We start from the raw sequence: 26,342 nt of genomic DNA, 5'->3' as shown, positions 1-26,342 counted from the left end.
AAAGTAAAGCAAAAAACAGGAGAAAACTAGCTTAGCATAAAGACTTGAAACACAGAACTTCTTCAGTAGATTTGAGTAAATTTGCCCTTTAGTAGGCAAAAAGAACCATGTTTGTACACTTCATTGGTCATACAAAATGCCTCTGCATGCAAATCCATGAAATCATCGAACCACACTGAGTTCTTCAACCCAGTCATCAAAGATCAGGCTACATTTCCTTTAAGATACAATAATGATCTAACTCACAAGATCATTAATTTGAATTTTGTTTGTGTAGATTTTTTTTTTATTAGGTTAAATGCAACACTCACAACCGTTTTTCAGCTTTCCACTTCTATTTTCTCTCCAATTACTCATTAATTTTACTGCTCTTCACTAGAAACTCAGAGATGCTAGTCCATTCTCTGCCATAATTAAACCATTATGCCAGAACATTTCTAAATAAAAAATTCTCATGTGCACATAAACTCCTTTCTAAGAAACACTAGAACTCGAAAAATAAAGAATCTTATCTGTTATTAAAGGAAAGCTAAAGGCATTACTCTCCAAGATGTTTTCAGCGTTGCATAACAGAGAACTTACAACCTTTATGCTGCTTTTCTCTTGTGACTTAGATCTGTGATTAGATCTGTGGTCCCCTAAGCAGCAAATATCCTAAAATATGTTTAAAGCCAAAAGCCTACATGTGGAGTCCATGCACTGAGCGGCACTGATATGCATCTACACACAAACAAAAAGGCAGTAACAGAACTCCTTGCTCCCTAGCCTTCGCATCATCATCCTGCATCAATAAATACAGCAAAATAACATTAGCAATAACTTCAACTATATGACCAGGCTCTAATATGATAGAATTAGTATCAGTGTTTTAAGGTTTAGCCATTTAGGTGAAATTCTAAGCCGGGCAGGGAGTAATTTGGACACAGGGAAAATTGATTTTGACCATCAGCACTTTCTCATTTTCAAACAGCGGCTGTGGCTAAATGGGTTAGCCTGTTAAGCACATTACACAGGTAGCCTCTCCTTTCCTCCCCAATGATTATGTGTCCGCCTTGAGAAATTGATATTTCTTGCAAATAAGAAAATTATCATATTCCATGACTGGAAAGAGAAATTAGGACCTGCTGTTACAGAGTGGAGTCTCTGAACTTAGAAAGGGAGGCCGAGGTACATTTTTCCTTTCTTTTTTTTTTTTTTTTTTTCCTTCTTCTTCTTCTTTTTTTTTTTTTTTTTTTTTTTTTGAGGGTGGGGTGTGCATATCAGATGTCCTAGGCTATATTGGAATTGGGGCGCTGTCAGGCTTCATCAATAAAAATATACAATGATAGACTGTAAGAGGCGGGGAGGGGCATGGAGGGATGGAGGGACACTGAAACAGAAAGACCAGCTTTGACTCGAGCAGACAGAACTACGATCATTTACAGTAGTGAAGGGCATGTCTTAAGAAAGCTGTAATTACATCATTAAATTCGTGCTTTGGTCCATAAATCAAAAATTATCCTCTGAATGTTTGTTGTGTTTCTGTGTCTTAAATTTCATCCTGATCCTCATTTATAAAAACACATAGCCTTTCTTTGCTTTGTCAAATCAAAACTGACCACTTTTCTTAATAGTATGAAGACGAGCACAGAAATAATCAGAGGGCAGAAAGACATTCACTCAGGGCTTTACAGAGGCCATGAGACCGCAATGAGGTGTGTACCATGATGTGGATTATTGAGCTTGCTGCATACCCACTAGCTGGGGCCTTGCCGTCATGTGGCCTATAGAGACCATCTGCAGACTGTAGCTGGAGCCCCTGGCGGTCTAAGTGGAACCACATGGGGGAACCTGATAGTACCACTTCAAGACCAGAGAAGAAGTTAACCTGGACAGCTCCACACTTATGAGATGGATGGTCAATGGTGAGTCTGACCCTTAACATATACATCAGAACAATTCAGCAGTACTATGCAAAACTCTTGAGCCACCCCTGATTTCTTTGCATGTTACTTCTACAGAGCCAAACTTAACTGTAAGATTTTAATCTGGCTTGGAGTTATAATTAATTCTGTTTTCTACCTCATCTACCGTGCTAACATCAACGCTTGCATGTGCATCAGTGAATTCTTCATTTATTTAACATTTTCCTGGTGATATATAAACAGAAATTAGGCTTGGCCCAAGACTTTTACACAACAATCTATACATGTCCTCCAATGCATACCTGAATAGACACACACTTTCTTTCACTTGCACACCTCATCCATTCTAAACCCTCTCAGGGGTTTCTGTGGCTGCAGTGCCCTCAAGAATGGCCAACCGATAAGCAGCATTTACCGGAGGGCCAGTCTGCATATGAACAACACCAAACACGCTAATGGGAGGTAGACAAAGCCACAGGCCACAGAGTTCCAGTAAACAGCAGACCACAGTCAACGGGATGTATGCTCTCTTTTCCATTTGACTATGCAGGTACATCAACTAGAGTTGTGACTTCCTAAACTCTTTTGTGTCTTTTACCACTTGCTGTGTGGCTTTGGTAACTTGAGTAACTCCCTACAGTAGGATTGCATAGACCAGCAGAAGGTTTGCAACTATTTAAGTGCTATTAAGCTGGTTTCCCTGTTGCACCTTTAAGGATATTTAACTTGTGGGTCAGTTAAGGGGGAAAATCAGTCTTTCTATGTCTCCTTGACTATCTAATATGCTCGGCACCCATGTGCTTCCAGTTAAGTTGCCGCTCAGCACTGAGCAGAGGTTAAGTGAAACTACCTGCTCCTCTGTGTCTGGCGATTATTTGCTTTGTCCGCGGCACTGCCAGATCATAAAACACTTGTGTCCACTTTGTGGCCCCCTCCCCTGTCCCTGGGGTTCATTACTGTTACGCCTGGATGTGTGGCTGTACAAGCCTGCCTTTTTAATGTCACACAGTGACAGCCCACTGAGGCTTTCACTAACAACACATAGCACACACCAATATTTCATCGACAAACTATTATATACTTGATCCAGACAGATTTTTGCCTCCTTTCATTTTCAGAGTATCAATGATCTTCGGTCTGGAAGTGATACAATAAATAATGAAAAATGAGGTTTCTGCAAGCAAATGGGATGAGACATAAAAGTGGACTGGAGTGCTGACTCTGGTTTCCTGTCTGAATGGCTGTTAATTAATGGAGCAGACGAAGGCCATAATTCTTCACTGGCCAGAGATTGCCACAGTGCCAGGCAGTTTGGCCATCATAGTCATCTACATGCTGCTTGCCTCATGCTTGCACAGTTTTAGCGCCGTTCTTTTCTTTTCCCCCAGTTTGAAAGATTTCGCACCATTAATCTTCGGGGAAACTCAAGCTAATCTTCCTTTCTTTTCACCCCCACACACTTGGAGAAATAAGAAGATAGGTAATCTAAAGCAGCAGCGATCAAACAAAGATCAAGCCTTTTTCACCCCCTATCAGTACGGACAGCCAGTCTGTTCCAAAGGAATTTCCTCAAACCGCAGGTGATTTGTCTCCGTCTGTCCCTTTGACTTCATTTGCTGAATTCGAAGATCAAAAGGACCTCCTGCTCCTCTAAGATGAGCTCTAAGTGCTTGAACTCCAGCTCATTCATTAAATACAGTATGGATGTCTCTGCCCCAGTGGCAGCTAAGAACAGTCTGCTGCAAAGTTCTGCTCTCTTTAGCAGACGCTGCTCATGAGGAATCATTGGCGTCTCCCATACACTGTGATTAAAGTAAATGAATGAAATAAGATACAAGGAAATTGAAATGATTAGTTTTAGAACAGGAACGTCTGCGCCAATAAAGCGACTGCATTCAACTGTAAATGAGGGGTTAGGCAAGCAGGCAGGAACTTCGCAGGGCAAGACAAAAATTACATTGATTGTGTATTCCTACCCATGGGTTCCTCAATGAAACATGGTCGGCTTTCAAACGTGGTTGGATTTCAGATGTAAAGTCAGGAATCAACTGAGCAGTGTCTGGCTCTGATCAATGACTTACATTCACATGTCTGTTAGGAAAGAGCGTAATTTCCACCAAATTACCTCATTAGGATCCATTTGACTCTGAGGCCTAGTCCACATGGATACAAGTTTAGTCCCCCCCCCTTTTTTTGTTTTTTTAGGTTTTCCCATATTGATCTCAATACCAGCACTGAGGTGCATGCTGCCACCTGCTGTACTGGAGTAATTGTCTCATATAAAGCAAGAAAAACTTCATTGCTTCTATCTTGCGAAGTGTTTTCTGAATTAACTGTATTATTTATTTTGGTTTTAATTTTTGTTTCCAATGTTGCTTTAACCATTTCAATATTTGTTTTGTTTATTTCTGATTTTATTTCTTTCATTGCCCTATGAAAAATGAATAAAGCCCTTTCATTTCGTATTGTTTTTAAAATTTTAAAGACTTGACTACATAGCAAGATGAACCCTTTCTTGGCTACACAACACTTCAAAGTTAATGATCAGCTTCATGACAATTAGTTTCCCTAAAGATCCGTTGTCAACTACCTAAATTGCCACATACTATAAGAAAAACAGAGAATATGAATTTTTTTCTAATTGTCTTTATTCTTTTATTTGCTATTTTCTACTTTTGTATATGTTTATTTGGTAGAAGACATAAGTGTAGCATAAAAAGTAAAGAAATTTGTGTCTGGTTGATTGTTTCTTCTCTTAATAATACCAGCTGGTGTTATATTATTCATCATTAGAAAGCATGATTATTCACCTTTACAACAAGGTACAGCTTGTAAGGATCATGCATCTGTGGAATATGGTATTCACTCTTATTTTGAGATTCAGGTGCTGCCAGATGTGTGCCAGTCAAAGATGTGTGACTGGCACTTGAATGTTAGGTGGATATATCAGAATGAGATTTTGGAGCCAGTGATAGTCCAATATCTTCAAATTCTGGGACCAAGCTCCATCAGAGCCAGGATCATCTCAGACTACTTCCAGAATTTGGGAGTGGAGGGGATGGGATGGCCTGCTGTGAGTCCAGATCTGAACCCAAGAAAACACTTGTGGGATAAGCTTGGGCATTACGCCATCCCACAGTATAAGGTGACCAGGCTGGTGACCAGCATGAAGGGGAGGTTACAGGCTTTTGTAGCTGTATGTGGCTCTTTTACATGACTGAGGTCCCTGCAATGTACAATGAATAAAGTATAAAAAGCTTTCGTGTGTGCTGATTTTTTTTTTTCTTTATTACTGTGGGAGAGTGCAATCATCACCAAGAAACTAAAAATAAGAGTGAGCACCGCAGGAAAATATTTCTGGGGGGCACTACCCACACGCTTCGCTGTGTCGCAGAAGCACAATCCTTACAAGTTTCACCTTGTTGTAAAGATTACTAATCTGGCTTTCCAACTGTTTTCATTAAAGGAGTGAAAACAGAAAAGTCTCAAAAAGGGTGACTATTTCAGTGAGTTATTCTTTGCAGATATGAGCTAAACCTCTTTTTTTACATACAAGTAGTCAGACAATGAGGTTTTTATTTAGCAAAGGCAGCTTTTAAACTTGACTACTGCCCCACATGCAGCCTGTCAAATAAAAATCATAAATTAAAGAAGTAAAAAACAATTTAGTGCATCAGTTAAGTCATTGCAGAGAAATACAGTGTTGGATCATAGGGCATGATTAAAGAGGGTTTTTTTAGTCTGTTGTGTTCTTTATTTATTTGGAAAAGGTCTATATATTCTGCTGAGTCCGACTTAATTAAATGAATTGCTTTCGTTATTTGTAAAGAAAATGAATTAACTCAAAGTTATCAGACAGCTTCAACGTTGAAATCAGCCATGATTTAAAAAATGTAGGAATATTGACTAAGTTGTGCAAGTTAATATTCGCTGAATCTGTTTAAAAGAAAGGATTCCCCACCATATCTGTTGATATTCATAACAGATTTTATTCAGATTTTATCAGTGTTGTTCTTGTTTGTTGACTTACTGATCTTGTTTTGCAAAGTCAGCTTCAATCCTCATGGCTCTACTTCTTGTTTTATTTGTGTACTTTTACTTCTCTCTCGTCTTCTGTCTTCAAGCGTGGGTGTAAAAGGGACCGCATTCCCACTGGGGATCGTTAAGTCCCTCACCAGGGGAAGCGATCAGACCCAAACCTCCAAATGATGAGTGTCGTCCTCTTCCCTCCTCATCCGACCAGAGCCTGTGAGTGGTGGTTGGTTTGTCCCATCCTCACCACCACACTCTGGGCTGGGGCTCTCCACTGAGAACCCACACGCCTGAGCTGGAAGGGCTGCGATAATGAGACACTATGGGGACAACAAAGAATCCGCCCCTGCTCTTAGACACATTGCAAGTATGTATGTGAAACTCCCAGCCTCAAATACAGAATGCAGAATCAGAGTTTGGATAGTGATATGTTGACTGACAAATTACATGGGTCCTGCTAAAGTGGTGGATATTATGTGTTGCAAGTACACATGGAGTAGAAAATTAAAGCCAAAGCTAATATTTTCCAAGCTTATTATTTATAATCAAGCATGCAAAAGCTCCCTTCAGTTGCATGGTGTGTGTAATTTTACAAATTATGTCACAATAGTAAAACGAATCAAGGCATCTAGCATTTTAATAAATGTTTAAATAGCCTCAGCATTCATGCATGGGTGATTTGTGCAACATTTGAATGAGAGATTTTAAACATGAATTCAGTTCACCACTCCTCCGACTCATCACACGACTACTGCCATCCTCCACTGCTTCTTTTCTGTTTGATCCGAAGCCTGTGTCCTCTCACCCGCCTCCACAGTGCCCTCTTTAATTCCCCTCCCACCTGGCATTAGAAGAAAGCCTGCAGCTAAACTCAAGACAGAGTGGGCCGGGCTCGGCGGGCACCTCGCCATGTGTACATTTCCACATTCTCTCATTGCCTGTTCTGTGTATCCTCTCCAGAAGTCATACATGAGCCTCTGCTGGGCCTGCGCCTGGCTCTGCCCAGCTTCTTTCCGCCTCACAACTCGACTACAAAGCCGCCGACTAAATGCTGGGAGAGGAGACGATGTACAGCATGACGGGAATAGAAGACGGTGGGGTGGGGAGTTTGGTTTGATATTTAGCATGGTTGTATTAAAGTGATCAAGTAGAAATAAGGGCATAGTCAAATGCTGCATCAATGAAACTGGGTGGGTTTGTGGATGTCATGACTGATTGCCAAGCTGGAAGCTTCAGGCCTTCCTAGTAGTGCACAAATTGTCACGTGCACCAGTGGCCAAACCCAAACCACCATGACCAAGAGTGGAAGTGACATCATTCTCCATGGCTTGGCAGGCAAGAATGATGGCATTATAATAGCAATGGCGTTGCTATGTAGGAGGAAGCCAAGAATCAGCCACTAGCAAAAGGAATAGGGGCGCAATGAATGATAAGAGGAAAAGAACACTTGGTCTCTTTTATCAGGTGAGGATTAATTCAATCCCAGTATTGGAATAGCTGTAAAGTATTTAAGTTTTTTTTCATCAGACTTTGATACCTGAAGTTAAATCAAATTCTTGAATGAACAAACATACTTGGCTAATAAAGCTTTTCTTTGCTTTTTTATTCGTTTTTTGCCAGCCAAATATAAATTCAGAGCAGCAGAGCAGAGGGCAATTTCACACCTATTCATCAGGCTTTGCTGTAAGAGCAGTGAACTTCTCAAACAAATGATACTCCCGCAGCATCCTGAATGTGTGTTTATAAACAAGACTCAATATTATTGTGATGTCTGAGCTGAATTCGATAGATTCCTCTTCTGTCAGTTGTGCTTCCGTTGCAATCCGATCCAAAATTGCATTCAACGGCAACTGGAGACGAGTATGCCTCATTCTGTGTGTGCTGTAGCACTTCTGCCCCTCTCTAACTTCATCATAGGGACTCAACGGGGCTTGCGAGGGGCCATGGGAGTCTGAAAACACCCTGGTCCATTACTCAGAGGCTAACCTGGAGTTAGAGTGTCTTGGCTATCTCCATCAGAGTCCCATGTCTGCCTAGAAGCGATCCCTTCGAGGCTTTTGCCTTTAATGGACCCTGCTAAACTCATTCTCTGCATATTACCTTTAGGATTGCCCCATATCTGGTTTCTATATACTCTATTTACACACAGCTCAAGTTTGCTCCCTTCTTTTGCCTTTATTTTCACACACATTGTTTTTTCACCCTCTGGATTTCTGTATTTCTGTTTGTGGACACACTCAAATAATTTTCCCTACATGTAAAAGATTTTAAAATGGACCTCCAGTCCAGATTTTGCACTGAGTATTTTCCACAGCACTCTGCCTGCTCCTCCCGAGAGGGTCAGATTATAGCATACATTAGGGGAAACACCTCATTCATTCACACACGTACCCCTACATCACTGCAGCTTGTCTGGCTGAGACAGTCCACTGACTGACGAATATCTGTCATTGTTTTCCTTCTCCTGTTCAACGCTCTCATGTGTGCATCTGGTTTTAATGAAAGCAAGTTACCCGCAGTCCCGTTATAAGTGGAAGGACACAAACGTGCCAATACCACGCTGGAAATTTTTACACTTTAAGAATGTGTTTTTTCACATTTTCTAACAGCATCAATTGCTTTTGTCAGGAATTGTACTTGGTTGTCTTGGTTCAGTTGTGTGCCACGGTTCTGTGCTCATCTCTTTCCTCCTCTTCTGCTTCTAATTCTGATTCATCACTGTGCCTTGGGATAGCTTCATTGTGAATTGGTGCTGTACAAATAAAGTTTAATTGAACTGAATTTAAAAAAAAAGAATGACACAAAAGTAAAAATTTCAGAAAATAACTCAAATCAAAATCACAAACATATTTCAGATCGCACATCAATGAGATGGAAATCATATTTCAGAAAATTCTACAATTAAGCTAATAACACACAAAAAGTGTGTTTCACATAACATTTGTTTTTTTCTGTGACTTTTTTTGTCAATAATAACTGAATGATAAGCAGGTATAGAAAATGGTTGTTTTGTTTGTTTGTTTTTTTGTTGTTTTGTTTTGTTTTGTTTTGTTTTGTTTTGTTTTGTTTTGTTTTGTTTTGTTTTGTTTTGTTTTGGGGGGGTTTTGGGGCCACCACAATGACGCCTGTCTGTTTTACTGCCTTTTATCTGCCTTTTCATGGCAAAATTATCTGGATCATGTTCCTTGAAATTGCACGGCTGTTCTGAGTCTATTGTACACATTTAAATTATTCAGTACACATTTCATTACATGTGCTTCAAAACAGTTACAAAACTGATTATGTGATGAGTTTCTATTCTACTAAAAATATATATTTTCTCTGTCTGAAAATTGCTGTTTTCCATTATTCCCAGGGGAAAATACTCTCCACATAGGGTTAATTAAAATTTTCTGTCTCACAAAATAAGTTTGTTCGTGAATGTAAAAGATCTCTTTAATCCTTAAATAGTTCAGAGAATAAGCCATATTGTTCAGGAAGAAAGGGCTCATTTATCACTTAGCAGTTCACAGTACTGTTGTTGTTAACACTTGTTTTAGTTATTTGGCACTGATTTGTTCATCATCAGATTTGAAATTAGATCATCAGTGCCTTTCATCAAGCCGAGATGAAAGGAGCCACTGCAGTTTAAATAGATTGTTGGTTCTCAGAGAGCAAAATTTGGTGGGAATCGGATTCGCTTTTTGTGCGTTTCGGTGTGTTTGCACAGCCTCATGCATTTTGACACGTGTGAGATTCCATGTGAAGTTATTTTATCTGGCAACTGATTTTGCATCTCATGCAAGGGACAAATAGAGAAGGCTGTTCGCCTACACAGCTGTATGTCCAGAGGCTGTTGAATGGCCACCTCTTATCAAAGTCGTATACAACAGCGTATTGTTTGGCCAGATGAGAGCTTTACTCTCTCATTAAGGTCACTGGGTAAGAGGATGGGAACTCAGAAACGGAAACCCATGACACTTATGGGCCCCGCTCAAGGGAAGACACTTGTGTTGAACTTGTGTGTGGGTATGGTGGTGAATGAATGCTTCACAGTAGATATATTGGGCCCACCGCTTTCATCTGGGGTGAGAACTCAAATCTGCTGGTGATTGTGGCTGTGGGAAAAGAGGGTCAAGTAGTTTCAGCATGAACAGGCATGAAAATGTGGACTTTTTATTTAATAGTACCGCTCATATTTTTTTGAAAAATCAGGGAAATGGCTCCCTCTTGTGTTAAAAGGGAGCAGTTTAAGAAAGGAGCTTTAGTCAAGGCTTGTCACCGCTTCCATAAATCCTCCTCAGAATGAGCTTCTTACAAACACATCCCTCCTACAGCCCCACTTGGCCTCACTTACCGGAATCACTCAAACTTTTTTTTTCAGTGCAGTCCTCAGAGTTTATATTGTTGTTGCACTTTAATTTTGATCAGTAATTATGATCATAAAGTTTGTGGATCAGTCTGAGTTCCTTTGGATGACAACACAGGAGACATCTGTGCGCCCGCAATGTACGGGTCGGGGAGCTGTTCTCCCTGCGGTTGCTGCTAGTGGAAAACCCATAATGGCCTTTAATTGGAACTTTAATTGTGTGTGGTGGAGCAAAAGCATTGACTACAAAACTGGTGGTATTTGAGTGCCTGCATGCATCTTTTGTGTAAGTATATGTGTGTCACCAGATCCTCTCCTTATCTTGGCCTGTGAGTGGCTTCAGTTGGATCCAGAGCAGCTAAAACCGTGTTAAACCATATACGTCACAATCTGCATTATAATAGCATTATTTTGCCCACAGGGAAAGATGGTAATTGATGTGTCAAGCATGGTAAAAAGTGCATACAGTGTCATTTGTGCTGATACAAAGGTGCATTAAATGTTGGGGCTATCATCCAATTAGCTCCCCATTCACTCTATTAATGCATGCTCTTTGGTTTGACTGTATGTCTAGAGGCAGCAGATGCTTTCAAATCAAAGGGAAGCCTTCAATCGCTAATGAACGCTGATAATATGTTCTGAGGAAGGCCTCAAATGAACATTTGCATGATGACATATGACCCTGTGAGACTGCTTTCTTAGAATATGTATAGCTGCGGTAAATATTTACAGAAACAGTCTTATCATCCCCCTTTTAACAAAGCTGTTGTACAACATGGGCACATGAGAGAATGGATGCAGGAGAAGTTGAAAATAATGGAGTGTAGGGTATTAGTATATGTGTCAAACACACATGGAGAAATAGCAAAAGATGACACAGGACTGGTTTTGACTGACATGACTGTGCTGGCACCAGTTGGGGCATATTGAGGAGACGGAAAACAAGATGGCATCTTGTGTTCCGATCATGTCTGCAGCGTCCTGGCCTCTGTTCACTACACACACTGGCAGAGAGAGGCAGGAGCTTGTGGTTCCAGTCCAGTGACAGCAGCCTGTAGTCAGGGTGGCGACGCTTCAGGAGCAGCTCCTCGTATTGGAGAACCATGTTTGTGTTGGCCCTGATTTAATATGATTTTCATTTAGTGCGGAAATGACAGGAATAGTAATTAAGGAAATGGAATGATTTTATTGGCCATGATGTTTACATTAAGTTCCAGATGTGAAACAGCTGCCTGCTCTGCAAGAGGCCCTGCCCCCCATGCACTATCTGGAGGAACACTTATTAAGAGCAAGATAACAGCACTAGTCAAACACATGCCTGTTTTTGAAAAACATGAAATATTTCATTCATAGCATCTAGCAAACTCAACTAAAATCACATCTTGTTTGATTAATGGGGGGCTGTTAGAAAGCACCGTGAAGTCTGCTTCATATTTATAAATCTGCCACCAAAGTTTAATTTATTTGCAGATATAACGTTACTCTATTTCAGGGCTGATTTGCTTGACTGGAAAAGTTAATATTGAAGAGTGGCTGTTCAGCATTTAGTGGGTGGCCCCAACATATGTAAGATCCATGTTGCAGTGCTCTAAAGTTTAGTTTCCTTTAAATGGAAATGACAACATCGCTGAGATCTGCCTGTCACACATTCAGTCTGGATTTGCATTAAAAGCAAACATGAGTATATTGTAGTTAATGAAGTTGTGGTAGGCCCTAGAGAACTGTGGTTAAATGAATGAATAAATATATTCCATTTGTCTTTGTCTACACTGTCAACACCTAAACTGTAACTGCTTTTGGGATGTTTATGCTGGGATTGCTGAAACTGCCCTTTTCTTTTGATAAGTGTAAATACAACCCCAGTTCCCCAAAAATTGGAACATTTTGTAAAATTTAAATAGAACAAAATACAATGATTTGTAGATCTCATAAACAACTGCAGGCAGGCCACTCCGGCTCTCAGATTTGTCTACCGTGAAGCTATGCTGTTGTAATAGATGCGGCATGAGGTTTAACAAGCTGAAATGTGCAAGGCCTTTTCTTAAACAGATGTCTTTGCATTGGAGCATATGTTCCTCTAAAGCCTGTATGTACTTTTCAGCTATGATGTTGCCATTCGAGGTGTGAGGCAGATGAATAGAAATTCAGGCTTTTGAACTGTGATGATAAGTGTGATGGTCCCACTTCCTTTTTTTTTTTTTTTTTTATGGTCCCACTTCTTGAGTCCATGATTTCCAAAAAGGTTATCAAATTTCGATTAGATTAACCACAAAACAGTTTTTTTCCATATTGCTTCAGTCCATTTTAAAGATCGCTTTGGCCCAGAGAAGCATTTCTGAAGTGTGTTCACATATGACTTCTGCATGAAAGACATTTCACCTGCATTTTTTTTGGATGGCAAACTGTAATCACTGACAGTAATACCTGGAAGGGCTCCTGAATAATTGTCATGTCAGAATCATCCCCACTTTTGAAAGCAGGAACTCTCAAGGACCAAGTATCCTGGGTATAACGTACAGATTTTCTGCCTTATTCCTAGTACACTTATTCTGTAATTCCCACACAACTTATAGATTTATACTAGATTTATAACTTATAGAGTTTTTTTTTTTTTTTGCATGTTACTAAACCTTTCCCCATCTTTACTTTTGAGACTCTGCCTTTCTAAGGAGGATAAATGAGGAGTTATCAGAGACCAGACTGAATGATTGTGTATTGATGAATTGTTAGAAATTGATTACTTTATTGATTTCAGTTACCACTTTCTTCTTAAGTAGATTCTGATTAAGGGGATAAATTCCTGCCAAAAGGATGTCTCCTTCACAGTTTCATGTCTTTCTTTTCTCAACAGAGAAAGAGCAAAAAATGTTCAAACTTCTAGGAAACTGAATGAGCACTCTCAGAGGAAAGTAAACATATGAAAATATTTGAGGACAGCGAGGAATGACACGAACAGAAGATTACTAGTTATTCATCGAAAATAAGTTATACAAGACATAATGTAAACCCATATGCTTATTCTCTATTTATGTCTGGAGATTTCAAAGTCATAAGCACCACTTTCAAATGTTGTACTCATGGGTTTTATGATTAAATATGGAGGAAATTCTAGTTTGCTTCATTCTCTTTTTTATACCAGCTTCTACTCTAGTTCTGTATTTGACAGTAATTCATTATAAAGAGGCTTTTCTTTTTGCATGGTAATAGTAAAGCCATCCCCATTACTGTACCCAAGGATGTTTTGCTCTGTTGTGATGTGCTGTCATCTGGTTTCCAGTGAAAATGCATCACTCCATTAACATTGCCTGTGATCTAGAGGATGCTTTAATCTAAGACTATAAACTTCATTTAATTACATCCTCCAAAGGAGCTCTATTAGTATAATACAATCAAACAGGGAGCACATCCATTTTGGCAAGTCAAACATGCTCAGAAGACTCTTGAAAGTGTTTACTTTTGTCTTCTGATCAGATCATAGAATCCTATTTGGAAGTCCCGTGTTCCAAGGCCTTGATTGATACTCACGTGTTTCTGGGTAAAAATAAAATGTGTCTGTAATACATGTAGGATTCAGTTTGCAGCAAAAACGACCGTAACAATTGAGTTTAGGAGAGTCCAAACAGACTCTCTGTGTGGTACACTGATGACTTTATGCTTGACCTTTCATGCCTCTCACTTTATAACCCCCAGTTATATTCACAATTACTGCCTGTGTGTTTCATGCCAGTTTCCAATACAGTCCAGCAGGATTCCTCAATGAATTTATACTTCAAAAAGAAGCTATATAAGCTGGTTTAAAATTATACACAAAGCCAGTCTATAAAACATAAGATGCCTGGTAATAAATTTAGCTATGGTGCTATGATCAAATGAGCAGAAATGCACACTGAAGAAGCATTACAGCAGATAATTATGAGTTCTTGTATTGATACAACAGGCTTTGCACAGATTTTTCATGGTTGATCATTTGGCTCTGATGACACAACTATCCAGTTGTCAGACTAAATAATTTTAAATGAGATCATTTTGATCCTGGATTTTTGTCTTAGAGGACGATTGTTTATTGGAGTTTTTGTAAAAACAAAACCAAGTAAAAGGGAGAACATTTTAACAAAGGTTCATCTATATGATAACATGATAACGTAAGAATACTTGGAAGGAAATATAATTTTGTCATGTATAAATACAGACCATTATGACTTCATGTGTAAAATTAACTAAACTAAAATTCATAAAATGTCAAAGATAACAACACAGTTATGTGATGTCTTGTAGCCAAATACATTTTTCTGTCCTTTATTAAGTCATAACTTATGTGAAGTTTGCCATCATATCTCACATTTAATAAGATACTACATGACTGAGACTAGTCTTGGGAACCCACTTGAAACTTCTCCATACATCTTAAATGATAAATTTGTGTTCAGCTATAAACAAGCCTTACTAAACTATAAATAAACTATAAATCTGTGCTTGATATTTTAGATTGACTTACAATAATATTTGTGAAATCAGTTTCATTAACATATACAGAAAATTGTAAACAATATTTAATCTATTTAAAAAACTTTAAAATTGATGTAAGTGATTTTAGTAATCTTTATAAAGAAAATTTTAAAAAGATAGGGATATTTCCACCGCTTTTCTACGCTGTTTACATGTTATCATAATATCCGGTATAAATTGCGCACTTCCGGTCTTCTTCCTCGGGAAGAATAATGGCGACCTGTGGCGAGGTTGGTGTTTTTATGTGAATTGAACGGGGCATTTACACAGTAGATGTGATAAATGGTTGTTTAATAAAATTCCTTACAGAAATACGTATCTTTTTGTCGAAATATTTTTTCTTAGTTCTACCCTTGTTAGTAATACAGGGTTATTGTGGTAAGCTAACGGTTGTTAGCATATATGCTAGTTAACTTTACATCTCGGGTTTTAAAATTTCTCTTGGGCCAAGTAAAATACCTTCGGCCATTAAAACAACACGACTTTAATTCGTATTTTCCGTATACTGTAATAACTCTTTTTACGTTTAGGGGAGTGCTACGGCTACTGAAGAGGAACCAACGGAAAGTTTGGGTGGCCAGAAGAGAGAAGCGAGACTTCGTAAATTCCGAGAGCTACATTTCAAACGGGTAAGTTGCTTTCCAATATCACAAGTCAAATACATGATTAGACAGTCAGTAGACACAAATGTTAATTGTAGAGCCTTGTTTTAGGTTTATTGTTCGTGATTATGGCAGGTTGGGTTTTCAGTCCCAACTTGCCCTACTGGAGTACAAACCACGAATAGTAGTTTGTACTCCAGTATTTTGTAAAAATAGCGTATTGTTTGTTTTTGCACATTCTGGACATATGTCAGCTTGTTAACACTGTCGTTGTGTTAATTTTCTTTGTAGAATGAAGCACGTAAACTGAATCATCAGGAGGTTGTGGAGGAGGATAAGAGACTGAAACTACCTGCTAATTGGGAGGCTAAAAAAGCTCGACTAGAGTGGGAGCTTGCTGAAAATGAAAAGAAAAAGGTACTTTAGACTTTAAGTCTACCTTGGAGGCCATAAACTCCGTTGTTTATGTTTTTGAGTTGTCTGTTTATCCCTCTATCCCATTCTGATTAAACTAGTCTTTCAGCAACACTTACAGGGATTTTAAATTTGGGATTTAAAAAAATACAGGACTCAAGAAGAACTGCTAGATGCTCCAGAGACAAGTTCAAATTAATTTCATCCTCTTCAGGTTGATGTAAATTGCAACTTGACTGATTAACAGTGGTAATTTAACTTTTTTAATCATTCTCTGAATGGGAATTATTATTTTTGAAAACTATTATCTCAACAATAACATTAATATTGAAAATAACTAAGATGTGCATAATTGTTGATAGGCATTCTATAATTTCAATATTGTTAAACCTTCACTGAGGAAAGGTAAATTATCTAAGAAGTTTACTGAATCTTACAAATTAGGTCCCTTTCATTAGCGAACTCTTCACCAAAGTGTCGGAAGAAGTGGGATGGATCAGAATCTAACCGGTGTATAAAATGTTCCTCCATATTGTATGTAGTTTTTGTATTAAATAAAATATTTGCTTGTCAGGAATGCACCTCCCGTGGGGAGGACTATAACCGAGTGAAGCTGCTGGAAATCACTGCTGATGATGCAGATCGATGGGAAAGAAAGAAGAAGAAGAAGAATCCTGACACAGGATTCGCAGGTTGGTGGCTCCTCCAAAGACAGTGCACTAATTATATCTGGGTTGTTTTGTATTTTAACTGTTGACGTGTCTAATGAGCACCCAGCTACTTAACTTCATTAACAAATCATGACAACAATCTCAGCAGGTCAAATCAAGCAACATACATCTATTACTGTCACTACATGCAGTAACTGTCCATTCAGACTCAAGGCACCATTCAAAAAGCCAATAAATCCAAAGCAATTTCAGGAACACCCTTCTGAATATGAATATGCTGACAGTAGCATGTGTATAGGGTTGTAACAATTTAACTGTACTGCTACTTTCTTTTCCTCTTAGAACATTTCTTTTTAGTTTAACTTTTTAGTTTAATAAGCAGGGCTAAAGTATTCCAACACTGTGCCAGATCTACAATGTTATAGGGTTTTTGAAAGGAAATAAAAAGAGAGGATAGAGTGTAAGTTACTGTGCTTACTTGGGTGTGTGTGCGCACACATGTCTGTGTGTTTGCACATCGGGACGGTGGAGAATTGTGAATGTGCGACCATGTAGTCAGGAATGACATGCTGTTATTTAAATGAGATAAATAATATCAGGCTGTTTAGTTTTTAAACATGGACGATGAGCATGGATGAAGAAATGTTCAGAGACATCAGCCTGACATTGCTGAAGTTAGCTTGTGATTTATGATATCCACAAAGGGTGATTCCACTTCTTTTTGTGGGAATTTGACCACATTTGACCCTGTCCTGCTTAAAAACAGCCAGATTTAGCATGTTTATCTGCACTGAAGGCATGTGGATTAAATAACTCAAAGTTTCTGATTTGTGAAACCTTTGTTCTATTTATGAAAAAGCATATAAGGCATTAATACCCACCCATCCGAAAGGTGGGTGGGTATTAATTGAAGAAAGGAAGTTTGGCTTGGGATACTTTTTACCTTTAACCCATGAAAAAGGGTTTAGCTAGACTTTTTTTTTTTTAAACTATGATCAATTTAAGAATGAAAGAATGCCATTGCTTTAACAAGTAAATACTCCTGCCTTGATATAATTAGTCTCCCATATCTGAACAGAGCTTTATGTGACAGTTTGATCTTTTCTGTTCTTTTGGCTGGTGTGATTATCTTTCTTGGTCACATCATCCTGGATCTTGGATGTTTATCAGGTTGTCCTACTTCTGAGTTTCTCTAGTCTCTGCCTCATGAATTCCCTTATTCTTTGCCAGATTGTTTTCTCTGCAGCTACATGTCTGAATAGTACACTGTTTGAAGTTCACAGTTTACCTCTTGGCCAGTTTTGTCAAAGTTTGTGGTTTGATCAGTGGAAATTTTCTGTAATGTTGAGAGAGCAGAAAAGACCACGCTACAAGTCTCACTGGTTAAGTACTATTTGAAAATATTCCCATGGAGTGTTTTCAGACACTTGGCAAGTTGGTCAGAGTTCACTAAAAACATGCTATAATCTAATTGAGTCAAATAGAAGCATACTGTAAAATTCATTTTAGGGCTTAAACATTTGACATATTGGCAATGTGTTCATGTTGCATCAGGCTTGAAAGGTAGAAGCAAGCACACATCACACACACATATATGTTCCATCCAGTCATAAAGGGTTAAGTCACAAAAGCCCAGCATGCACTCAATCTCAGCAACTCATTTGTCAGTGGGAGGAACCACAAGGATGCCATCTTTTTATTATACAAGTCACCAGCCACATATTCAATTTAACAATTATTCACTGTGAGAGTCACTTCAGTTTGAAGTACAGACTACAGACGGCAGTCTCATTTAGCTTCAACTGATAGGGATCTAATCTGATTCAACATTTCTTTGTCAGTTAAAGATTTTTCACATCTAACATGGTTACTAAACATTGTTTAACACACTGATACAGACATCAGTTAATGTCTATCGACTTTGGAATCCTTTTGTAAGAGTTTATAGTCATATCAGGAAACAACCTTCAAGCAAACGGTGATTAGATCAAACAGTTTTATTTTTGGCATGGATAACCCTCCTGTCACATCACAGAACCTCAGTCTGTTCATTTAGTAAATAAATAGTAATTTAATACCGTTTATGTTGAGATAAGGGGCGCACTTTCATTCTGTTCTTTTTTGTTTTCCTGTGCTGTGACATGTGATTGAGAAGTTTCCTGATTCTTTGTTAAAGAGAACAGTTGGTAGTTAAGATGAAACGGCTTCAGTTCTGACTGGTAGCAGAATAGAGATCAATACTGGCTGCACGCAAGAGTGTTGATGCCAGTCATTCAAACAGCTCCTAATTTAATCTGCTGATATAAGACTTGCTGTGTCTCCCGAATATGGTTGCCATCTGTTGCACCAAAACCTCCCCTGAAATAAAGCCTCTGAGAGAAAATGATCACCAGAGGGGCTTCAAGAGAGGATGGGAGGAAAGCTGCCTCTTCAGCCCTCCTTAACCAGCCGCAGGTTGTGTTGCTGAGCCTCGTGTCTGCTTGCTGTTTGTTCCACTAATTATAACTCCTTTTTTTCCTTCTCTGTCTCTCTCAAACACACAAACACAAAATGATGACACAGGTTACGCTGAGGCCCAATTCCGACAGTACCAGAGACTAACAAAGCAAATCAGACCAGACTTGGAAAGCTACGAGAAGCTAAGAGAGGAAAGGTGAGTTTAGCTTCCTTCTACAGCTCAAAATGCACAGAAATGTCCTCTGGCATTGTAAAGGTTTTTAGTTCTACTAACAGGCCTGTAAAGTTGAACCATAAGCACATTTTGGCTTTTAAAGATATCAACTGTGAAATTTCAAGTCAAGTAAAATAAATTGTAACCTTTAACTTGCCGTTATCGTCCCAGATATCACTCCTCACATGTTCTATATATTTGGTCATACAGATTTTAATTTGCCTTTGGTTTTGTGTTGACGTACTTGCAACAATCCAGAAATAATTTAAAGCTTTGAAACCGTAAATGCACAGAGCAACCATGCTAAGGTCAAGAATTCAGTGCCCGAAGGGTTTTTTTTTCCACCCTTAAAAGCTGCCACATGCAGAAGCGCGAAGGATGCACCATCACAATGTGCCCTGAAGCCACATCATCATCTCTAAATGGACGACCATAATCACAATGATGGAATAGAAAAGTCAGTTTAAGTGTGTTAACATGGTGATTATATTTAATTATGTATTTCTAATTGTTTTGCTTGTGTTCCACAGTGGTGAAGATTTCTACCCCACGTCCAACAGCCTGATACACGGCACCCATGTTCCCACAAAGGATGGCATAGACCGCATGGTGGAGGATGTTGAGAAACAGTAAGTCACGCTTGGTAGAGATTCCAAAAAGAGATGGCCTATCTTTCCACGACCCTCGGTTAATTTGAGTTGGCTTCAGTCTGAACAAATAAAACTTGTCTATGCAAGTCTTAATACTGAATCCAAGTCTGAGTGTTTTGTCTTTAATACAGAAAGCTCTAACCTTTCATCACTGGTCTTTGCCTAAGGAGCTCTATATTTGAGAGCCTGTGTTAGAGACAACTGTGGGGCATTAGACAAGAATTTAGTTGCCTGGGTATGATATGCAACAATGCTTTGAAGACACAGTAAATCAAGAATAGGAGCCCACAGTTTTTTCCTCTGAGTGCGTGTGTTAGGGTTTCCAGTGCCACTCTCATTGCCAAATTAAAATACATAACTTTAATTATTGCCTGTGGGCAATTATTGTTATTGGATAGGACATGCACAGTGGCCGTAATGGTTTATAAAATCCTCCATGAGTTGTTTCATTTGTCATTGTCAGGATTGAAAAGCGGGCCAAATACAGCCGGCGCAGGGCCTACAACGACGACGCAGACATCGACTACATTAACGAGAGGAATGCCAAATTCAACAAGAAGGCGGAGCGTTTTTATGGCAAATACACAGCAGAGATCAAACAGAATCTGGAGAGGGGCACAGCTGTCTAATGAGTCCAGTCACGTCAGTGGTTCGCTGCTTCTTGATTGCATCATTTTGTTGTTGCTGCTTTCCAAGAGTACGTGTATTTACAAGCTAACATGGAGTATGCATTGTAGGATAGGGTTTTTTTTTTGTCATGCTGTGGCTATTTTGAGCAAATGTCATGTTTAATGTTCTTTAGTACAGTCTTAAAACTGTTAGTTTCATCTTTATATCTAAATAAATCACTTTTAATTATCTAGCTATCCCACATATTTCTTGTTTTTTCTTTGACTTTACTGTGTGTGGTCTCATGATGAAGACATTTTGAGCCTGAGAATGTACTACCATTAACTAACATCAAACCTCTGGGCATGATCAGCAGAGGATGTCAGCCAAAAGAATGTTTAGTGAAGGTGCACGCAGAGATAAGGATCATCACTGGAGTAATTCAATTTATTTATCACCTCCATCTCTGTACTAACTTGCCTGGGGCACTGACATTAGCAGGAAAGCCTTGTGACTGCAGCAGAGACAAGCAAACAGGTTCCCATGCAAGTCTTTTCTTCATAATCACAAAAAGCAGCCACACTGCGCCCTCTGCAGGACAGAAGCTTCTAGTTTTTGTGACCAATATAGTATATTGTCTTCCATATGTTACAAGATAAAGCAGATATGTTTTTTGTGAGCATATCTCTATTTGCATCAAGTAAACACCTTCAATTGAGTGTGACTTGTGCACAAGTGATGAAGACTAATATTTGCGTCACATAATCTCCCATCTAAGTAATTACACAAAATAGCAGGTCAGGTTACAGCAGGAGACTGACAGTCTGGCAGTAAGACGTTCCAACTGTGATTTTACCTTTTATTACATCCATCCGAGTCTGATTTATATTTATTTACACTTAATTGGTTACCTTCCAGCAATAATTCAATTGTAATTTTAAGATGTGTCAAAGTACTGCCAAAGTTATCACATAAGCTTCAGGGTTTAGTTGCAAAGCAGCCTGAACACTGAGAAATGACTCAGTTGAGCCTAAAAGAAACTCAGGGTTAACTTACCGAGTCTTTAGTTGCAGAACAACTGCTGTGAGTTGATTCAATCAACTTTTTAGTATCTTTATCCAGAGTTGGGAACCACAACAAAAAGCCACAATCAATTAAGCACTGATAGATTAATTCACCATGGCAACCACTGACAAAAAGCTAGTTATTTTACCTGAGTGGAGCAAGAGGTTCTTATTGAAGCATATAGCAATATGAAGAAGTAAAGGGAACATTGCTGGTGCTAAGAGAAAAGCATCATGGAAGAAAACTGCTGCTTTGCTGAGTCATTGTGAAAGTTGGAATCCACTTGTCCACTGACTGAATATTTAACTTCATTAAAACTGCAGCAGGTGGGTTAAAATATTGGTGGCTAGAGCATTTTTTTGTTTTATGTAGGTTCAATCCCACTGGGAAAAACAGAGGAAGCTAAAGATGTGGTATAAAGACAACTTTTTGAAAGTTAATGTATTATACTAGGCCATGATTGTACTTTTTTTTTTTTTAGGTTTTACACTCATTGGTTCAGGAAAATTCAGTGGCTATTTCTATAGCTAGTGATTGAAACCCCCAAGAAATGCTGTTTTAATTCACAGTATATGCTTTCTCACCTTATGTGTGTGTATATATATATACACACACCCACAAAGAAACTGGGTTTCCACATGGTGAACCTCCTGACAGTGAGGAGGTTCACTTCAGTTACCATACCAGACTCAGAGTGGGACTTACCCTGCTTTTTTTTCACAAGGGAAAACCCTGAGTTTCAGGGTTAACAGCTGCAAGTTAACCCACTTTCTGGAACAGGCCCCTACATTTACATCAAAGTGTTGCAGTATGGCTTATCAGTTGAAGTATTTGTCTCTCAAGTTTAACAGTAAGGCCAGAAGCTGGACCAACTGTTGGAAGTCTTTAAAAAAAAAAAAAAAAGCCAGCCTTTGATGGTACATTGTTCATTGAGATCATGGCCAAGAAGATGCTGACATCAAGTGGTGACTGTGGAAATATCTCCTACTCATTGTTGCTGCACAAATCCACATATCCATCCTTCCCCATAGTCACTTTTCATTTTTGTTTTCATGTTTCATTTTTTTTTTTTTAAACCTACCTACCTTTAAAGTTATTTTTAATCTAGATTTTTAATTTATTTTATAACTTTGGTTGACATTTAAACTTTTTCAAACATGCCCTGAACAAACAGTTTGATTCTATGTAGTATATGGAAGTTCTTAAGTCTTAACTTCAAGACATTTTGATCATGTCTTTTGCATCCTTAGAACTAGTTGACAGGCCTTTAATGACCTAGTTTTAAGACTATTGAGGGGAGGGAAGAAAAAAAAATAAATAAATAACACCACACATACACACACACAAAACAATCCATTTCTTCACAAAAATCACTTTATTAACACTATAAATAAACACAATGCACAAAAGAGAAGGAAATAACCCCACCTGAAAGAATTCTTCACTCCTTCCCAAATCTTTTAACATCTGAAAGAAAATGACCATGGAATCATGTACATTTTATGTACAAATTATGTACATTATTTACACTGTCCATGTACCCTGCCACACTAATGTGACACTGTTTATGTGCGTTTGCATGCACTGGAGGTTTGACCAGAACCGATAGGAATCCAGTGGCCGTAGGGCTTCCTGCTTTCATAGCTGTCCACTCTGGGAGTTACCTTAGCAGAAGATGGACCCACCACTGTTGGTTTGGCTACAGAATTCTAGGTAGAGAATTAAAAAAAAAAAAAAAAAAAGTATATTACTTCACGTTTCACTGAAACATATGCTTTTGATAGGATGATCTGTAATTAACTTACATTAATGCTGAACGCAATTTTTCCTCTTGGAGACCTCTTTGGGCTGGACTCCTCAGGATCTTCCTCTGTGTCCTAATTTAAAAAGAAGAAAGACAGATTAGTCAATAATGAGTGAAAAACATGGCAGATTGCTTTAACTGTATGAAGTTGATATCCGGATTTCAAGTTCCATTACTGATACTAAGAATTTCTAATACATAAAAAGGTTAAGTTCAAACTGCAGCCTTCATGCAGCCCTCCTAACAACTAAAATACTTCAGACCTTGAAGCTGAATAAAACAAGATGTAAAATAAATCAAATATATCAGAAGTAAAAAGGATGTCTTCTCTGTCAACAGTGGTAGAATGATGATGACGCAGGTTCCCCAGCCCCTTAGCACACATCTTTGTACCAACTTATCTTTGGCATATGGAGTGGAGTTCTTCAGTTTTTAGTTCTCTTGACAGGAATAGTCACTATAATGCAGTCCACACGCCTGCGCTCCATCAGCAAGTGGAGAACTCTGCTAAATAACAATAACCCATTTCATCTGCAAGCATACATACATTTGTAATGTCAAAATTCTACTTTTCTATTATCAAAGTTAGTAACAGTCTGAAATTTGTGCATCAATGTATCTATGTGTGCATTTAGCAGATGTGTGAGATGTGTACATCATGGTTATGTGTGAGAATCTGTATTTTCTTAACCCCTAAACTCATAACATTAAGACATTACAAGAGTCATCAGATAACCTTTCACGCAAACAAATTTTGTTGTCACCCAAGTCACATGACAGCCTTTTAATCCCAGGTGCCGATGAGTGAAGGAGACCACTGTCATGTTATCTATGAAGACAGGAATAAATACAGAGAGTATGTGTATTCCCTCATGGGTCCAAGGGTTAACACAAGACAGGAAATTCAACACAGAGACCAACCCCAAAAAAAAAAAAGAAAAAAAAAAACACAGCAGACAACTGAGTTTTTCAACTTTTTTTTTTTTTTTTTAACAAAAAGGATTTAAAAAAATAAAGAAAGGATTTCAGGAACCATGCATTAAAAAAGGTTCAGGAAAAATATCTCGCTATGACTCAGGAAAAATTAATGGTGTGTGCATTGATGTCACCTGAGTTTATATCTAATGCAAAAAGGGACAAACTACTCTTTTGTCTTGACTTAGAAATCATGATCCTTATCTTCTGCATGTGCAATGTTCCCCTGACAGGCAACACTCTGACACTTACCTGTGGCTTAGTCTTTTTAGAGCCTTGTCTCACCCCATTGATTGGCTCTGGTGACAACCGCCTGGACTCTGACTGCTCCGATAGGATTGGCTTCACACTTTCAGGAAGTTCCAACTTCTCCACTCCCATGATGTTCATAGCATTGACCTTAGCAGCTTCAAGGAGTTTCCTTTTTTCTGAACAACAGATTGAGAACATTTTATTGATTGCCTTACTCTAGAATGAAAAGTCTGTAAGTCTAATTGAACACACTAACTTACCATTCACACTCAAACTAACAGAGTGTCCAGGAGATCTGGATCTTGACCGCCCCCTGTAGGCTCTGGAAGGGGATCGAGAGAATGTGCTTCTGAAATGGCTCATGGGTCTCCTGTACCTACTCCAGCGGCCAGAAGACCTTGAACGGGACCTGGAGCGAGACCTGTAAGATCTGCCATGACGGGTGTACCTGTCCCGCGAGGCTGAGCGGCTATAGGAGCGAGAATGTGCCCTGTAGCGGCGTGGTGGAGAACGGCGATGGCCACGAGAATATCTGCCGTGATCCACACAGCCACAACGGGAGGAGCGTCTGTGGCAGCGAGGACGAGAGCGGGATCTGGTGCGAGATGAAGACGTGCTACTCGATGATGTGTGGGAAGATGAAGAGGATGAAGACCTGTGACGTCCCCTGCGGCCTCCCCTGTAATGGCCAGAGCGGCTGCTACTGCTACCACTGCCGCTTGTCGATCGTGAGCGGGAGCGAGCTGAGCTGGGACTTTCCTGGTCAAAGATCACGTTGAGGCCGTCGGTCTGACGAGCCTGGGCCATTTCGGAGTCCGGTCGTTTGGCCATTATTTAACTGTCTGTCGCAGCCTGAAATTAAAAAGGAGATGTTTAATTGATTATCGTCAGTTACAATGGATAAGTGAAAGGGATGGGAAAATATTACATAACCATCGTTGACCCTGCCCCAGTACTACCTCTAGCGAGCATAGCACCGTTGCATAACCGCTAGCTGACCGGTTTGTTCCAGAGGGTTCTGGGTTTAAAAAAAAAACAGCCAGGCTAATGCAAGGCTAACGCCTACACATTGTCTTCTTAATCATCAAATCCAACCCAGTGAATTAAAAGCATCATTAAATAAGATTAAAACTACCTAATATAAAATCTGAAACTTTAATTAAGAAATCTAAAAGAATAAAAGAATTCTACATCGGCAAAAACGCTTAATGCTAGCTAGCAGTGCTTACCAGGTAAACTGTAGCGTCAAACTCTTGAAAACGTCGATAAATACGACTGTTTGCGAATATCGCTTCTAAAGATGTATAACAAGACGATAATTTTGGTAATACAGCTATATATAATCAAAATAGTTTAATTTTGAACTAATTATTTCGAACATAAAGAGGTCGTCGCTTCTTCGTCGAGTCTTCTCCGTCGTCGTCACTGGAATGAACGTTGCATTGCAACAGCATCAGCTTTTAAGAAGCCTCTGGAAATTTCCATTCGTGGGCTGTCTCAGACGATCCTGCTGTTTTGACCACGAGGTTCGAGTCGGTAGAACGGAAACAATTTACCACTCCCTAGGTGTAATTTTTATGTTTAAATTTTTCCACAATGTATTTCCAACGTATTATTGCCATGTATCTTCATATTTAAGTAATAAGTTACTCTAAGATTATTACATACATTACAAAAAGAAACCCGTTCAGTCATTGACTCTGCTTTTAAGAACATAGTCGGTCAGGACGACCCTTAAAGGCGCAGAGAAGCGGTCGGGAAAGTCTGTTTGAATGATTTATTTTTCTTTCTTTCTAACGAATATGTCTATTTTGTGCATTTGTAAATTTAAGAATAACT

General features: G+C 38.9%; 2 protein-coding genes across 4 annotated transcripts; one reads left to right on the top strand and one right to left on the bottom strand.

The window, feature by feature from the left end:
• Positions 1-14,949: 14,949 nt before the first annotated feature.
• Positions 14,950-20,656, top strand: syf2 (SYF2 pre-mRNA-splicing factor). The gene is made up of 7 exons (XM_041972651.1): positions 14,950-15,020; positions 15,321-15,419; positions 15,684-15,809; positions 16,381-16,498; positions 19,040-19,130; positions 19,679-19,777; positions 20,262-20,656. The coding sequence occupies exons 1-7, from the start codon at positions 15,003-15,005 to the stop codon at positions 20,425-20,427; spliced, it is 717 nt and encodes a 238-aa protein (XP_041828585.1). The 5' UTR covers positions 14,950-15,002; the 3' UTR covers positions 20,428-20,656.
• Positions 20,657-22,828: 2,172 nt separating this feature from the next.
• rsrp1 (arginine/serine-rich protein 1) lies at positions 22,829-25,946 on the bottom strand. 3 transcript variants are annotated; one of them, XM_041972917.1, is made up of 6 exons: positions 25,733-25,946; positions 24,952-25,355; positions 24,764-24,825; positions 24,504-24,679; positions 23,278-23,349; positions 22,829-23,181 (listed from the first exon to the last, which is right to left on the bottom strand). In XM_041972917.1, the coding sequence occupies exons 2-6, from the start codon at positions 25,332-25,334 to the stop codon at positions 23,038-23,040; spliced, it is 837 nt and encodes a 278-aa protein (XP_041828851.1). In that variant the 5' UTR covers positions 25,335-25,355; positions 25,733-25,946; the 3' UTR covers positions 22,829-23,037. The 3 variants fall into 3 exon arrangements, with proteins under 3 accessions (XP_041828851.1, XP_041828850.1, XP_041828852.1); XM_041972916.1 differs by having other exon boundaries at positions 24,764-25,355; XM_041972918.1 differs by lacking the exon at positions 22,829-23,181 and having other exon boundaries at positions 23,319-24,105; positions 24,764-25,355.
• Positions 25,947-26,342: the final 396 nt, after the last annotated feature.

The sequence above is a fragment of the Melanotaenia boesemani genome, chromosome 20 (genome assembly GCF_017639745.1).
Source record: "Melanotaenia boesemani isolate fMelBoe1 chromosome 20, fMelBoe1.pri, whole genome shotgun sequence".
NCBI classification, from domain to species: domain Eukaryota; kingdom Metazoa; phylum Chordata; class Actinopteri; order Atheriniformes; family Melanotaeniidae; genus Melanotaenia; species Melanotaenia boesemani.
The sequence above is the reverse complement of the archived record's forward strand: the minus strand, read 5'-3'. Positions and strand labels throughout refer to the sequence as shown.